General features: G+C 46.4%; 1 protein-coding gene across 3 annotated transcripts in view; it reads left to right on the top strand.

The window, feature by feature from the left end:
- LOC123376670 (phosphatidylinositol 3-kinase regulatory subunit gamma) overlaps positions 1–17,856 on the top strand; it is a 183,558-nt gene that overhangs the window by 132,815 nt on the left and 32,887 nt on the right. Inside the window, exon 1 of one of the 3 annotated variants that reach the window (XM_045028872.1) lies at positions 1,006–1,866. The exons of 1 other annotated variant lie outside the window; for it this stretch is intronic. In XM_045028872.1, the coding sequence (XP_044884807.1) occupies positions 1,761–1,866 (106 nt within the window). In that variant the 5' untranslated portion in view covers positions 1,006–1,760. Of the gene's footprint in view, positions 1–1,005; positions 1,867–16,338; positions 16,363–17,856 lie in introns of those variants that run through there. One more of the 3 variants, XM_045028873.1, reaches the window with a different exon arrangement.

The raw sequence follows: 17,856 nt of genomic DNA, 5'->3' as shown, positions 1-17,856 counted from the left end.
CCCCCTGGCAGCCCGGCCCAGGGGGACTCCACTAGCCCCCCCCAGGCACTGAGTCAGTGGGGGGGGCACTGTGAGCCCCCTTAGCAGCCCAGCAGGGGGGATTCCACTAGCCCCCCCCCCGAGGCACTGAGTCAGTGGGGGGGGGCACTGAGCCCCCTTGGCAGCCCTGCAGGGGGGACTCCACTATCCCCCCTCAGGCACTGAGTCAGTGGGGGGGGCACTGTGAGCCCCCTGGCAGCCCGGCGCAGGGGGACTCCACTAGCCCCCCCAGGCACTGAGTTAGTTGGGGGGAGCACTGTGAGCCCCCTGGCAGCCCAGTGCAGGGGGACTCCACTAGCCCCCCTCAGGCACTGAGTCAGTGGGGGGGCACTACGCCCCCTTGGCAGCCCTGCAGGGGGGGACTCCACTAGCCCCCCCAGGCACTGAGTTAGTTGGGGGGAGCACTGTGAGCCCCATGGCAGCCCCACCCCTATCAGCTGGAGAGTGGGGGGCAGCCCCCGCCCCCCTCAGTCACTGAGTCAATGGCGGGGCGCTGTAAGCCGCCCCCCGGGCCAGCAGGGAGCAGCGCCCCTCCCCCACAGCAGTGAGGGGGTGCACCTTAGCAGCCCCGTCCCTTCCCCCAGTGGGTGGCGCTTCCCCCACTCCTGGGAGAAAAGGGAGGGGCAGCGCGAGCCTTTCCGTCCCTCTTTATCTCCCCCCCCTTCTTACCCGCTTAGTAACTGGGGCCTGCAACCAATCCCCAGCTAGCCGGCCGGCTTCAGAACCAGCTGATTGGCTAGTTGGTTGGCCGAGCGCTCTCCACCAATCCTGGAGCTCGCTGCTCACTCAGACAAAGACTGCCGCTCTGGCAACTGGGTTAAACTAATCTGCCCCTCCCCCTCGGGCCGGCCAGCTCCGGAGCATACCAGCTCTCTCTACAGCGCAGGGGGGTGGCAAGAAATTCAGACTCTGCTCCCGGCTCTTGGAAGACGTCACCCGCCGCCTCTGTCTCCTGCGGGCATCTCCCCCGCGTCCGTCCCGCCGCAGGGTCCCTACGCCCGCTGCAGCGTCACACACTCCCCCCTCCCCCGGCTCGATGGACGCTACCACCGCCCCAGTTCTCTTGTCTGAGCAACCGGGAGCTCGCTAAGGGTTAAGGGGGATGGTACCGCCCAGCCCCCTCCTCGCGGTGGGAGTGGTTTAGTCCTCAGCAAGAGGCGGTTGGCGACGGTTGGGATGGGCCCCTCAGAACCTCTTAAAATGAAACCTAGCGGGGCTGGGAGCCGGGCACTGCGCGAGGGACTGGGAACCGCCTGCTCTGCCCTGCGCGCGGGGCTGCGAGCCGGCCACGGAGCGCGGCACCGGGGGCTGCCCTGAGGGAGCGCTGGCCGAGCCCGGGCTGGGGGCAGAGGCGTGCGGAGCCCTCCGCTGCCCGCCTCAGCCAGCCGTGGGGGCGGGGACCCTCGGTTTGTCCTTAACCCCCCCTGCCCCCCTCCCGGCGGCTTGTTATCTGGGAAACCGGCTGCCTCAGGAAAACCCATCGCGAGTCGGCAGCTGGGAGGCGACTCCTGCGTGGAGGTGTCCCGAGGGCATCGCTGTCGCGATAGTCTATCGATCCAGAGACTGGCTCCTGCCCGGGGGCAGGGGGGCTCCTTTGCTCCCCCCGCCCCCTTTTTATTTTTGTAATTAAAATATTCTAGGGGGGGATATTGCAGGACTCTTACCCCCCCACCCCACCCCCCTTGATATTTATAAATCGCTCTCGAGAGTCGCCCGTGGCGATGTACAACACGGTGTGGGAGATGGACGGCGAGGACACGGACTGGCGGGAGGTGATGATGCCCTATTCCACCGAGCTCATCTTCTACATTGAGATGGACCCGCCAGGTAGGGGGAGCAAGCTGCCCTTTGCTCCGGCCAGCGGATTTATCCCCGTAGGGACCATCTTTCCCTACCCCTGGGCCCCTGCTTCTGCCTGTGAAATTCGGGGTGCGGCGAGGGGAGAGAACTGCAGCCCAGCTGGCTCGGACGTGCGTGGAAACTTTGCAACGACTCTGACCCATTGTCTGTGCGGCAGAGAGGGTTTAATGGCTTATTTTCGGGAAGCATCAAGAGCTAAATGCCCTTTAGAGCAGGGGTCTCCAACCAGGGACCGGTCATGCCTGCGGAGGGAGCGCTCGTCCCGCGGCTCGGGTAGACCTCCCGCAGGCACGCCTGCGGGCGGTCCAGCAAAGCCGCGCGACCAGCGAACCGGCCGCAGTAATGCCTGCGGGAGGTCCACCGGAGTCCCGGGAGCAGCGGACCTCCCAGAGGATTCCGGGGGCCCGGGGTCTTCGGCGGCGGGGGGCCCCCCGCTGCGGGCCTTCCGGGCACTTCGGCGGCGGGTCCCGGAACGGAAGGGGCCCCCCGCCGCCGCCGACCGGGCCGCCGCTTCGCTCCCCCCCCCCGCCCGGCCCCGGCCGCCGCTTCTCCCCCCCCGCCCGGCCCCGGCTTCTCCCCGCCCGGCCCCGGCCGCCGCTTCCCCCCCACCCCGGCCGCCGCTTCCCCCCCTCCCCCCCCCACCCCGGCCGCCGCTTCCCCCCCCCCCCCCCGGCTTCTCCATCCCCCCCCGCCCCGCCCCGGCCGCCGCTTCCCCCCCTCCGCCCCCCGGCTTCTCCATCCCCCCCCGCCCGGCCCCCGGCCGCCGCTTCTCCCCCCCGCCCCCCGGCTTCTCCATCCCCCCCCCGCCCGGCCCCGCCCCCCGGCTTCTCCATCCCCCCCCCGCCCGGCCCCGGCCGCCGCTTCTCCCCCCCCCGCCCGGCCCCGGCCGCCGCTTCTCCCCCCCCCGCCCGGCCGCCGCTTCTTCTCCCCCCCCCCCGGCTTCTCCATCCCCCCCCGCCTGGCCCCGGCCGCCGCTTCTCCATCCCCCCCCGCCTGGCCCCGGCCGCCGCTTCTCCGCCCCGGCCGCCGCTTCTCCATCGGCCCGGCCCCCGCTTCTGGCCCCGGCCCCGGCCCCGGCCCCGGCTTCGGCTTCTCCCCCCCCACCCGGCTTCTTACCGAGCGCGTCGCCGGTAGGGCCTGAACTCCGTCCCGCTCAGAGCCGCGTGGTGAGGGGGCGGGGCTGGGAGCTCCACGCCGAGCGGAGGCAGCTGCCCCGCCCCCTCCCCACGGTTCTCGGGGCGGGGCTCAGGGGCTCGGCCGGAGTCTCGGCGCTTGATGCGCCGAGGCTCCTGGAGAGGGGCGGAGGCGGGAGCCTCCGCTCTTCTCTTGGGGGCCCCTGCGGAGCCCGGGGCAAATTGCCCCCTTTGCCCCCCCCTCTGGGCGGCCCTGCGGCTCGGGTAGGCCTCCCGCAGGTCCACTGGGTCGGTTCGCGGCCCGGTTTGTAAGAGGCCGCGGACCGGGGGTTGGGGACCCCTGCTTTAGAGGGTAGTAGAAAACCGCGGGAGGGAGGGGAGAGACCGTTCCCCCTTTTTCCTCTCCATGTTCCCTTTCGTTCATTGTTGAAGGTGATGAATTTGCTGATCAGTTCCCATGCAATGGTTCTTTTTGGTATCTTTACCTGCGTGTCTTTTGTGGAGCCTGTAATCCTTTCACATTCTCTAGGTTTCTTTTGTTTTAAATATTTTAATTAAATGTCAGTTTAATAGTTTCCAGGATCTGGCAGATTTTATTCTCTCTAATCCTAGACCTGCACTGATTATTTTTTTTAAATGCAATTTCTGGGAGAAAACTCCTTGCTTCTAGAAATGGTGTCTCCAAAGTGTATTGTCCCAAGTTTGCCTGGGGTAGAGGGCTTTTCTTTTGTGTCTGTTAGGAAGGAGTGAGTGGGAAGTGTGGGGGAGAGGGCTGATAAATCAGAGGAGGAAAGTTGGTTACATTTTTTCATTAAACTTACTAGAATTCATAATTTGATTACAGAATGAATGCTTTTTATAGCTGTATGAGAGCAGCCTTAATAATCAGGGGGACTTCATGCCTCTATTTTTGTTTTGCTCAGGATGTAAATGTCAAGGTCTGTGGTATGCAGAATAAATGGGCAGAGGAGACTTCCTTTATTGTATAAAAGCATATGTGCACGCGCATATTGTTGGAGAGGGCTAAAACAGAATTTTGGAAGAGTCTGTACTCAAAGTATATACTTGCATGTGACTTTATAATATAGTCTGTTACAGTAGAATGGACTGTTCTGTTTCTTTAGATATGTGGCTAATTAGATGATTTAAAGTATTTCTTAATATTTTGGCCTTAGCCATCTTCTCATGTAATTTTGATATTTTATCCAAAATAGATTTGATAGATTTTTTTTATTTAGAGAGTGCTGACCACCACGCATTTAAATTCTTGCATAGTTGACATATTCCTAAATGTCACTCTTGAAAGTTTAACAAAGTTCAGTGAAATCTGCTTCAGTTTACCTCTCAGTTGTTCCTTCATTACTAGATAGGAAATCATAATTTCAGTAAATATATCCCAATGTCTCATGTTAACAGCTAATGCATGCCCATCTGTAATAAAAAGGAACTTAGATGACCCCAAATCTTTTAGTGTTGGTATTACATTTTCAGATGGCCCTTGGAACAGCTCAGTGTGTGGCGGCTGCTAGCATATGAAAGTAAAATGTTAATTTCTGAAGTATGTAGGCCTATCTAGCTGAATTGGTCAGAAAATAGCTTTTTAATAGCCACTCCATAAATATTGCTGTGCAACCGAGCTATGAAACCTGTGCAGAGTAGGGGGTGTGTGTGTGTGTGTGTGTGTGTTAAAGCAGTGCTTCTGTAGTTAAGGTTGTCAGTATTTCTGTTCATGAAGCTTTATTTTCAGGGGTTCTAACTCTTTTTATGTACATTTTTAATTCTGGGGTGAAATTTAAGTATTAAGGACTCAATACTGTAAGGTGCTGAGAACCTCTTGGAAGGTTACACTCAGCATCTTAGAGGACCAACTCTTATTGTCCACCTAAGAATATGTAAGATGGCTTATGTGGGTATGTATAAAATTTGTAGCTAAGAGTTCAGGGAGGGGGAAGATGATGTTGGTTCAAGGGGTTTTCTTTATCCACAGTATGATACAATTCATTTAAGGGGCTGGAATTTTTCATTTTCCAGGAGTGGTTGTTTAAATCCCCTTGTTAAATTATGTAATCTAGACATTTTGGGCCAAAGTGACTGGAATTGCCCTCATTTACACTAGAACTGAATTTGACTCATTTCCAATAAAAAGTTGATGATGCTTTTTAGTGCAAAATTTGAGTCTGCCCAGAAAAAAAAAAACAACCCATATTTGTGAGTAGTTGAGATACTGTTTGAATAGCCTACAGACTAACAAGATACATGGGAAATCATAAAGCCTCTAAAAGGAGGTGATAAGTCTATTGGCTCTCCTCATGCAGTTCTGGAAACAATGTTGGCCTTCACACCCTAGACTAGAATATTGACACTTATTGACAGTAGGCCCCCAGTGGCTTCAGTCTAGGAGCAGACTCTTGGTTACAGTCTAGTGTCTCTAGTTCAGATACAAATAAAGGCAAGGAGAGTCTAATGTGCAGTGTCACCTTTAACCTCAAACTCAGGCAATTTCACATACTTATTGCAGGGGCCTCGTTAGGTTTGTATGTATGCAGTTGCCTGTATATAGATGTATATGGCACATTAGGTAGACCTAAATTCCTCAGGGCAGAGACCTGGTTTTCTATCTTCTAAATATGCTAAGTGTCAAGGCTCAAATAAGTCACAAAGAAAAAAGCTGCTCCTGCTCCTGTTGAAAACCATGGAACTTTATTTGTTGATTTTTTTTCAATGGAAGCAGCATCAGGATTATAAGCATATGCTAACTTGTTTAAATTTTTGTCCTTTATTACCTAAACACTGGAGTGGGATGGTCTGTTTTTACATAGATTATGGTAAATTCAGTCCATAGTTCTAATACATCCTCTTTAAAACATGTTTTAAAATAATTATATAGAGCTAGCATTGTAATTAAAGTTGTAGCAGGAAAGTGACTTCTACTTTCTTACAACACTTTTCCCTCTCCTTGCTTTTTCTTGGCATGATAATGTGTAGTAAAATGGATTACTGGCATAATGTGGCTCTAGTATTTGTATGTGGTTTGTGACTCTGTGAATTGTATTAGGTGGAAGACCAGAACATCTTCAGTGGTTGTGAAGACAAAACTAACCTTCAATTGCATGTAATAATGAAAACAAACAATCTGTAGTTCATGCACTACTAGTTTTTTCTAATCAGGATTAACATAGACAGATGCTTGCATCACAATATTCTAATATTAGAATAACTCTAATAAACAATGTTTGGATTAATCTGTAATTTAAGTTCTGATAACCGTAACTTGATCACAGTTCTGAGACTTAGCACCTGAAAAGACAGCGATTCTCACAAATATGTTACTGCATTTAACATAGCTGTATTTAACCACATAGTTGTCCAGGTTTGTAACAATGAACTACTGGCTGTAATGTAAAGGTTTTTTTAACAGGGGATCTTGGATTGATTTCAGAGATCATCTGAGTGCAACTTGGAACTGTAGAACATTAAATCTTGATTACCTGCTTAGGTGCCCCATCACTTCTAGTTAATAGGACTTAGAACTACTTCCACACCCACCCACCCCCTTTTGGTTTTTGTCCAGCATGTGTTGTCCTCATTTATTTTACCACCAATTTATCTGATCTGTAAAGTTCCGAGAGGAGAATTTATTCTGTCACAGTGCAATGAAAATCAATAAAAATATAATATTTGGCTATGAAATATAGATGTTGGCAGAGATCCTTGGTTTATTTACAAATTAGATATTAGTCAGCTTCTTTTGTGTGCATTAGAAACAAAACTACAAAACCACAAGTTTAAAGAAGTTTTGCTGATGTGCAACGGGATCTATCTGCTGATCTGGCTTATAATAGTAACTCATTCTCCTAATGCAATGTTAAAGGGATGCTTAAAGGCTGGTAGGCCCAAATTTGACTAACTCTTCTCCCCCCCCCCCATTTTCTTTTTGCGTGTCTGTTTGCAAAGTCCGTAACACTACAAGCTTGTCTACACATACAGCACTGCAGTGGCGCAGCTGCACCAAAGCAGCTGTAGTGCTTAGTGAAGACGCTACCTACACCAACAGAAGAAGTCTGAGAGGTGGTAGCTATGTCAATGGGAGACGCCCTCCTGTCAACATAGCGCTGTCTACACCAGGAGTTTGATTGGTATAACTGCATTGCTCGGGTTTGGAAAATCAACACCCCTGAGTGACATTAGTTAAGTCTGTGTAGACCAAGCCTACATTTTAAAAAATCAGTGGTTTAAAAAGGCTCAACAAACTGTACAATAATAAGCAGTATGCTCACATAATGAAGAGGACAGATAATCCAGAAGGAACATATATTTGAGTTTTGACTAGTCTTAGGATGACAGTGCCCTTTTAAGTGGTGGTTGCAATTAATCTAAAAAATATTCGCTTTCTGACCGCTTAACATATGTACACTGAAAACTGTAGACCTGTTCTGCTCCTTTTGAGGTCAAGGGCAAAATTCCCTCTGATTTTGAATTAGTGCAGTGTCAGACTCTACATGTAGTAGATACAATTTAGAATTACAATTGAAGGTGGCTCCTCAAACTTGGTTGGTGTTCATTGGCAGCCAGATGCTGGTGAACAGGACCGGCTTTAGGAACTGCGGGGCCCGATTAAAGACCCGGCGGCGGTCCGGGACTTCAGCAGCGGAGGGTCCTTCACTCGCTCCGGGTCTCCTGTGGCACTGAAGGACTCCCTGCTGCCGAAATGCCGCCAAAGACCCGGAGTGAGTGAAGGACACCCCCCACCCCCCCGCCACCGAAGTGCTGCCGAAGACCCGGACCACTGCTGGGTGAGTAAAAAATATTAAGAAATTAAAAAGGTGGTGCAGGGCCCAAATCAGGGGAATCGGCCTAAAGCCGGCCCTGCTGGTGAATGACATGGCAGAAGAATCTAGATAAAATTTGTTTTGTGGTTACCAGGGATAGGACAGATACAGGTTGTTAATAAATTCTCAGTACTCTACTATTCTTAATTTTCTTATATCTAAGTTGATTCAGACATTTTTTTATTATTATTGGATCAGTTCTGCTCTTACACACTTGCAAAAGTGAATTAAAACCATTGACTTCATTTCACTTCTATATGTGTGGAATAAATCCCCTGAAGAACAGATTCTTATTTTATTTATTTATTTTATTGGATCAAAATAATTTGTGTATGTTTAAAATTGCAGAGAAAAGAAACTTAAAACAAACAGGACTTTGTTTTTCTTCCTCTGTAGAGAAAGTAGAGCTTGCACAAATCACTTCTTTGGCATGGCACACAGAGTGAATAGGGTTCAATAGATGACTTGTATATTTAACAACTTTTTATGAAATAAGAGACTTGGATTCAAGCTATTTAGCTTTAAACTTTTTTTGGGGGGGGAGTTGTGAGATGTCTGGGGTCTTCGTTATACCTAGACTTCTTCCACCAGTTTTGACTTAATGACTGCTATAATGAGTTCCTTGCCTTTTTAAAATCGTTGCATGACTGACTCTTGCATTCCACTTCTTCTTAGTTCTCATTTTTGGTGGCCCTAAATATTAGGGAATGTCACTCTTCATCTGTCAGTGAAGTGCATTAATTCAGACTTATTTTGCAGGCTAGGAGAAGTATCCTTATTGCTACAAAATTAGATTACACTTTGTTCTGGAGCACAGTGCTCGAAAAATGTGAGACTCCTGCAAGCCGGGGGTTGGTATAAAATGTGGAGAAATGCCCTAATGAGGAGCCTTGCCCCCCACCTGTCTGTCTATCTGGGTGTGGGGTTTGTTTTATTTGTTCTTGAATGCGATCCCTGGAACCTGTCTGCGAGGCTTCATCTTGTGTATCACCCTCTGACTAGTAAGTGCCCAACTACCTGCTACCTTTTCTGCTTCAAAGGAACCTTCTCTTGGAGTCTCTTTTGCTGCTGAACATAGTTATCCCAAGCACTAGCTGTAGAGTCAGAGTCTTGTCAGTTTCATTGTTTCCCACAAGGTCCTGAATAGGAGTAGTGAAATTGGCCAGTTTTGTTAATTTAACTTTGTGCCTACAGCTTGCAGATGCTGAGCAACAACAGAGACATTGGCTGCAGACTCATGAAGAAAACCTACTAAATGCAAACCAGTGTTGTCTTATCTTTGCAACCATAAGACACAGTGACTCTTTTTTCAAAAATAAGCTTAAATTTTTCAGAAATAGACTCTGTATAATGGACCACTCTTCACTTCTTGGGTGAGTGGGATTTTTTTTAAGCTGTGACGTTTTAAGCCGGGGTAGTCCTTCTCCCCCAGTCCAAATTTCTTGGCCAAGGTATGGTCAAGGCCCAGACTCCAGAGAAACATTTTTCACACTGCAATAACAATTATGATGATAATAAGTAGGAAATAGGATTTTGCAGTCTGTTCAAAAGAATCTGGTGGTCTGGATTTGGCCTGTGGTCTGCCTATTGTCTACCCTTGTTTTAAGCTATAAAGTTAAAATATAGGCTATGTGTAAGATAAATTATGTTGTGCTTCCATACCTACTAGGTCTTGCATAAGCTCTTGTTGACCAGCTGCTATTTGGTGTTTTAAGGAATTTCAGTTTCATGAGCATTTCTCTCTGGATGATCTTGGATACCTGCTTTATTTTGTTAAGATTTATTAATGCTAGATGAAGTATTGAACTTCTGACAATGCACATAATGAATCTGCATGATTGAAAAACACCATTTTCCTGTTTTTAAAAACAATTGTGCGACAAGATGTGGAATTCTTTTTCTCTTCCTTAACTAACTTCTATATATCTGAGGTGCGATTCAGTTTTTAAATATTTGTGAACCCTTAAAACTGAAATATGATTTCCCTTTCTGTAAAATATTAGAAATTAAAAGGGTACTGAAATTTATACGTTCCTCACCATGAAATCTTTCAGAGACAAAGATAAAAATATTGAAGTGTTGCAGAATTAAAACACTTCAGTGAACTAGAATTGCAAGTAGGAAGAAATCTGATGTGATGGTGTAGTAACTTGACTGACCAGAATTCCTATGCTCAAGTCGCATTTTCTTTCTCCTAATCAGTAATATCCTGAGGCAAACTCTCATTGAAGACAACAGAAATCTTGTCTACATAAGGACCTCGATCTTCAGCCTATAGTGATGCATGTGTCTATGTGCAACACTTCCATTACTTTTTTATTTTATTGTTAAACAGACCAACAGAGTCTGTGAAATAGGTGTTTAACACTGCTCAGGTTGCAGCTGGTGAATGCAGTATTCTTGCTGTTAATGTATATTGGTTGTAATAGTTAGGCATTCGTTTTAGAAATGTTTATTGGCACCCATTACTAAAGCAGCAGGGTGCCTTACATCATCTCATGTTGATTGTTTCAGTGAGTCATTTCTCTTTGTTTCTTCCTTTAGCGTTGTTGGACAGGGGCATGAATAATAACTTCATTGGTATTTCTCTGTATGCATTACTGTTTGAGGTTTAGGTTTTTCCTGATATAAAAAGTGTAGAAGACAAGCTGGATGTGGGTGCTATGTTGAAGCAGGTTGTTATTAAAGGAGGCCAGAATTTCACCAAAAGGTATATATCCATTTGATTATTTGAGAAGTCCCTGCTCATCAATTTTATAAATACTACTTATATCTTTCTTTGAAGAGCAGATTTTATAATCTGTCTGAAAAGTCATTTATACAATATTTTCATAGGTGGCATTGAATCTTTTGGCTGCTTTTTATCTTCTATCTAATGGGCTCATCATCAAAATATCTAGATGCCAAATTAAGATTTGCACCATTGCTATGTAACCAAGGACCATCTTATGATATATGCTGCATTTTCAATGGCTCGTTCTTGGGCTGGTTTGGGGGAGGGAATGGGGGAGTCATCTCTTCTAAAGCCTTAATCTTGATATACTTTACTATCATTCCCAAAAAGCAATGGGGAAGTGTGTGTGGTTTTGGGATGGGGGGCTAATCTTAAGAATAATGCATTGGAATATATTAACATCTAGCAAAAGTGCAGAAGAAGAAATAACTTTACTGTGTCTGAGAAGTCAAAATGCCAACTGAAATTTTCAGCACATATAAAATGTGTCTAGTTCAAAGAAAGCAGAGCACAATTAGTGCCCGTGCTACACTTCTTCTGTATCTAGCAACCGAGGTTGCATTTCTTCTGAACCAGCAGCTGTGGCCAATTAGTGTTCTTCAGACTCTTTTTGGCATATCAACTTATCCCTAGGAGCAATTCTCCATCCCCAGCTTCAACAGAGTGGAGCTCAAATCAGTGAGGTGAGCTCTTCAGGCCTTCTTATCCTGTTCAGTTGTTTATCATATAGCCTTACCAATAGACCAGCAATGGAGGAATGAGACAGGAATGGAACCCCATATGGAATAAGCCGTTTGCTGCTGTCATGGGAGGAGATATAATAAAATCTGTTGCAGAGCAACACACATTAGAGTGAGGAGAACATGCCTAGGAAGAGTCACAGTAGTACCAGGAGAATGGACTCAAAGACAATAGGAGTACTTGTGGCACCTTAAAGACTAACAAATTTATTGAAGCATGAGCTTTCGTGAGCTACAGCTCACTTCTTCGGATGCATAGAATGGAACACACAGACAGGAGATATTTATACATACAGAGAACATGAAATGGTGGAAGTATGCATACCAACAGGAAGAGTCTAATCAATTGAGATGAGCTATCGTCAGCAGGAGGAAAAAAACTGTTTGAAGTGATAATTAAGATGGCCCATAGAAGGTGTGAGGAGAACTTAACATAGGGAAATAGATTCAATTAATGTAATGACCCAACCATTCCCAGTCTTTGTTTAGACCACAGGTAATTGTGTCTAGTTTGCATATTAATTCGAGTTCAGCAGTTTCTCTTTGGAGTCTGTTTTTGAAGTTTTTTTGTTGCAAAATTGCCACCTTCAAGTCTGTCACTGAGTGGTTAGAGAGGTTGAAGTGTTCTCCCACTGGTTTTTGAATGTTATGATTCCTGATGTCAGATTTGTGTCCATTTATTCTTTTGCGTAGAGACTGTCCAGTTTGGCCAATGTACATGGCAGAGGGGCATTGCTGGCACATGATGGCATATATCACGTTGGTAGATGTGCAGGTGTACGAGCCCCTGATGGCGTGCCTGATGTGATTAGGTCCTATGATGGTGTCACTGGAATGGATATGTGGACAGAGCTGGCATCGGGCTTTGTTGCAAGGATAGGTTCCTGGGTTAGTGTTTATGTTGTATGGTGTGCGGTTGCTGGTGAGTATTTGCTTCAGGTTGGGAGGCTGTCTATAAGCGAGGACTGGCCTGTCTCCCAAGATCTGTGAGAGTGAGGGATCATCTTTAAGGATAGGTTGTAAATCCTTGATGATGCACTGGAGAGGTTTTAGTTGGGGGCTGTAGGTGATGGCTAGTGGCGTTCTGTTATTTTCTTTTTTAGGCCTGTCCTGTAGTAGGTGGCTTCTGGGTACTCTTCTGGCTCTGTCAATCTGTTTTTTCACTTCAGCAGGTGGGTATTGTAGTTTTAAGAATGCTTGATAGAGATCTTGTAGGTGTTTATCTCTGTCCGAGGGATTGGAGCAAATACGGTTGTATCTTAGAGCTTGGCTGTAGACAATGGATCGTGTGGTGTGTCCGGGATGGAAGCTGGAGGCATGTAGGTAAGTATAGCGGTCAGTGGGTTTCCGGTATAGGGTGGTATTTATGTGACCATCGTTTATTAGCACAGTAGTGTCTAGGAAATGGACCGCTTGTGTGGATTGGTCTAGGCTGAGGTTGATGGTGGGATGGAAATTGTTAAAATCACGGTGGAATTCCTCGAGGTTTTCTTTTCCATGAGTCCAGATGATGAAGATGTCATCAATGTAGCGCAAGTAGAGTAGGGGCGTTAGGGAACAAGAGCTAAGGAAGCGTTGTTCTAAGTCAGCCATAAAGATGTTGGCATACTGAGGGGCCATGCGGGTACCCATAGCAGTGCCACTGACTTGAAGATATATATTGTCCCCAAATGTGAAATAGTTGTGGGTGAGGACAAAGTCACAAAGTTCAGCCACCAGGTTAGCCGTGATATTATCGGGGATACTGTTCCTGATGGCTTGTAATCCATCTTTGTGTGGAATGTTAGTGTAGAGGGCTTCCACGTCCATAGTGGCCAGAACCAACCTTCTACACAAACTTCCTCATGGACAAACTTTACAAAAACTAGACAAGCCATTTACAACACAAACTTTTCTTCTCTACAAAGGAAAAAGGACACTAAACTGTCTAAACTGCTACATGGCACAAGGAGCCACAACAGTAGCTCCCTTAACCCACCCAACAATATTGTTAATCTTTCCTGCTATTCTCTTAGCCCAGCAGAAGAATCTGTCCTATCTCGGGGACTCTCCTTTTGTCCTTCCAGATCCACGAATATGATACAGTTCTGCGGTGACCTAGAATCCTACTTTCGCCGTCTCCGACTCAAAGAATACTTCCAACACACCTCTGAACTACATACTAACCCACAGAATCCTTCCTACCAACGCTATAATAAAAAGGATTCTGCATGGACTCCTCCTGAGGGTCGAAACAACAGACTGGACTTCTACATAGATTGCTTCCGTCACCGTGCACGGGCTGAAATTGTGGAAAAGCAACATCACTTACCCCACAACCTAAGCCGTGCTGAACACAACGCCATCAACAGCCTCAAGAACAACTCTGACATCATAATCAAACAGGCTGACAAAGGAGGTGCTGTCGTCATCATGAATAGGTCGGAATATGAACAAGAGGCTGCCAGGCAGCTCTCTAACTCCACATTCTACAAGCCATTACCCTCTGATCCCACTAATGATTACCAAAAGAAACTACACCATCTGCTCAAAAAACTCCCTGAGAAAGCACAGGAACAGATCTATTCAGACACATGCCCAGAACCCCGACCAGGTGTATTCTATTTGCTACCCAAGATCCATAAACCTGGAAATCCTGGACGCCCCATCATTTCAAGCATTGGCACTTTAACAGCAGGATTGTCTGGCTATGTGGACTCTCTCCTCTGGCCCTATGCTACCAGCACTCCCAGCTATCTTCGAGACACCACTGACTTCCTGAGGAAACTACAATCCATCGGTGATCTTCCAGAAAACACCATTCTGGCCACTATGGACGTGGAAGCCCTCTACACTAACATTCCACACAAAGATGGATTACAAGCCATCAGGAACAGTATCCCCGATAATATCACGGCTAACCTGGTGGCTGAACTTTGTGACTTTGTCCTCACCCACAACTATTTCACATTTGGGGACAATATATATCTTCAAGTCAGTGGCACTGCTATGGGTACCCGCATGGCCCCTCAGTATGCCAACATCTTTATGGCTGACTTAGAACAACGCTTCCTTAGCTCTTGTTCCCTAACGCCCCTACTCTACTTGCGCTACATTGATGACATCTTCATCATCTGGACTCATGGAAAAGAAAACCTCGAGGAATTCCACCGTGATTTTAACAATTTCCATCCCACCATCAACCTCAGCCTAGACCAATCCACACAAGCGGTCCATTTCCTAGACACTACTGTGCTAATAAACGATGGTCACATAAATACCACCCTATACCGGAAACCCACTGACCGCTATACTTACCTACATGCCTCCAGCTTCCATCCCGGACACACCACACGATCCATTGTCTACAGCCAAGCTCTAAGATACAACCGTATTTGCTCCAATCCCTCGGACAGAGATAAACACCTACAAGATCTCTATCAAGCATTCTTAAAACTACAATACCCACCTGCTGAAGTGAAAAAACAGATTGACAGAGCCAGAAGAGTACCCAGAAGCCACCTACTACAGGACAGGCCTAAAAAAGAAAATAACAGAACGCCACTAGCCATCACCTACAGCCCCCAACTAAAACCTCTCCAGTGCATCATCAAGGATTTACAACCTATCCTTAAAGATGATCCCTCACTCTCACAGATCTTGGGAGACAGGCCAGTCCTCGCTTATAGACAGCCTCCCAACCTGAAGCAAATACTCACCAGCAACCGCACACCATACAACATAAACACTAACCCAGGAACCTATCCTTGCAACAAAGCCCGATGCCAGCTCTGTCCACATATCCATTCCAGTGACACCATCATAGGACCTAATCACATCAGGCACGCCATCAGGGGCTCGTACACCTGCACATCTACCAACGTGATATATGCCATCATGTGCCAGCAATGCCCCTCTGCCATGTACATTGGCCAAACTGGACAGTCTCTACGCAAAAGAATAAATGGACACAAATCTGACATCAGGAATCATAACATTCAAAAACCAGTGGGAGAACACTTCAACCTCTCTAACCACTCAGTGACAGACTTGAAGGTGGCAATTTTGCAACAAAAAAACTTCAAAAACAGACTCCAAAGAGAAACTGCTGAACTCGAATTAATATGCAAACTAGACACAATTACCTGTGGTCTAAACAAAGACTGGGAATGGTTGGGTCATTACATTAATTGAATCTATTTCCCTATGTTAAGTTCTCCTCACACCTTCTATGGGCCATCTTAATTATCACTTCAAACAGTTTTTTTTCCTCCTGCTGACGATAGCTCATCTCAATTGATTAGACTCTTCCTGTTGGTATGCATACTTCCACCATTTCATGTTCTCTGTATGTATAAATATCTCCTGTCTGTGTGTTCCATTCTATGCATCCGAAGAAGTGAGCTGTAGCTCACGAAAGCTCATGCTTCAATAAATTTGTTAGTCTTTAAGGTGCCACAAGTACTCCTGTTCTTTTTGCGGATACAGACTAACACGGCTGCTACTCTGAAACCTGTCAAAGACAATAGATATTCAACTTGAGTCACCAGATGGAGTTAGCTGAACTTGTTCCTTTTGGTCCTAAGAGAAAATACAGACCCTTTGTATTGCCATCACTATCAAAGGCCAGCACTCTAAAAATAGAAACTTTATCTCCTTCACATGGAACCCCATTCTTGTCCTGGGTGGTTCTCAGACTTCATGCTTCCCTTAAATTCCAGACTTGTTCACCCAGGGCTAGCTTTTCATCTTGATCTAAACAGACTAGTATCAAAAGTTTTGAATAGTGTTAGTGTCTCTTGACCTGTATTTTGTTCTATGTAAATTCAGAAGATGCCAAGAGTGTTTACTGCATTTGAGGGATATTTATCTAATGGTATGAAAATAGGGATGTTTGACTGTCTAATGGAAGATTGAAAAGCCTCTCTTTCTTGCAGGAAAGTTACAAAAAGCTTTGCTTCAGGTACCCTCTGGATTTCAAGAGGTAGGATTCAGAGTCAACCAGTCGGTTCTCACCTGTGACAGGGTTCCAGTGGGTGACGTCCATGGTCAGTAGTCCCTCCTCGGAGTTAATGCCTGGTGTGTGCGGTTACTACACTTTTTGACCCTCTAGGGAAAGTAGTCTTCTTTCCCCACCATCCTCCTTGTCCACTGAAAGTGACTTTCTTGGTGGGTGTCTACAGCTAGGAGAATGAACAAAATAGTTACTTTGGCCTACATACTCACTTCTTTCCTCCTCACAGGGAAATTTTAATTCCTAAAATTGCACTTAATCCCCACACACACACACACACACACACACACACACACACACACACACACACACACACACCCCTATACGCCCTAGCTTTGGTCCAGAAATGTCAGTTGGGTCAAGAAAGCCATGATAATAATTATATGACCCAAGGACTTGCGGTCATCTGAGGTTTTGTGACTTAAGAGGGATGTAAGAAGTATTGTGGCATCTGCCTATTTAGCAAGGTAGATCAGGAGTTGTATTTTTGGAATCCTTATCCTTTTTGGTGACTAACTTGTAAACTTTTCTGCATTGTGTATCCACCATCCTGGAACAATCCTCCTGATGTGAAGTTGGTTAGTGCAGAGAAAGTTAATAATCGCTGCACTAACAGTTCGAGCTAATTAAGCGTACCTTGTAGAAAATTAACTTTCCTTGGATGTTCTGCAAATCTATAGAAGAATACATTGTCATAAATTTGCTTGGCAGAATTAGATTTTTTTTAAATATATTGCGTCTATATAAATCCATGGTATGCCCACATCTTGAATATTGCATGCCAATGTGATTGCCCCATCTCAAAAAAGGTGAACTGGAAAAGGTACAGAAAAGGGCAACAAAAAATGAGTAGGGGTATGGAACAGCTTGCATATGCAGAGAGATTAATAAGACTAGATGACAGAACGAGGAGTAATGGTCTCAAGTTGCAGTGGGGAGATTTAGGTTGAATGTTAGGAAAAACTTTTTCACTAGGAGGGTGGTGAAGCACTGGAATGGGTTACCTAGGGAGGTGGTGGAATCGCCCTCCTTAGAGGTTTTTACATTCAGGCTTGACAAACCCCATGGCTGGAATGATTTAGTTGGGGATTGGTCCTGCTTTGACAGGGGGTTGGACTAGATGACTTCCTGAGGTCCCTTCCAACTCTGATATTCTATGAAATTACCAAATTAAATTAATAGGCAGAAGTTTTAAACACAATGCACAGTCAGCCTGTGGAACTCTTTGCCAGCAGATGATGTGAAGGCTTTAACAGGGTTTAAATAAAGAACTAGAGAAGTTCATGGAGGATAGGTCCATCAATGGCTATTAGCCAGGGTGGGCAGGGATGCAAAACCATGTTCTGAAATGTCCCTACACTCCATTTGCCAGAAGCTAGGAATAGGTGACGGGATGGATCACTTGATAATTACCTGTTCTCTTTATTCCCTCTGAATCACCCGGCATTGGCCACTGTCGAAAGACAGGATACTATCCTAGGTCTGATCCAGTATGGCCATTCTTATGTTCCTATGTTCTTAACTTTGA

The sequence above is a fragment of the Mauremys mutica genome, chromosome 8 (assembly GCF_020497125.1).
Source record: "Mauremys mutica isolate MM-2020 ecotype Southern chromosome 8, ASM2049712v1, whole genome shotgun sequence".
NCBI lineage: Eukaryota > Metazoa > Chordata > Testudines > Geoemydidae > Mauremys > Mauremys mutica.
Note: the sequence above shows the minus strand (reverse complement) of the source record. Positions and strands in the feature narration are given on the sequence as shown.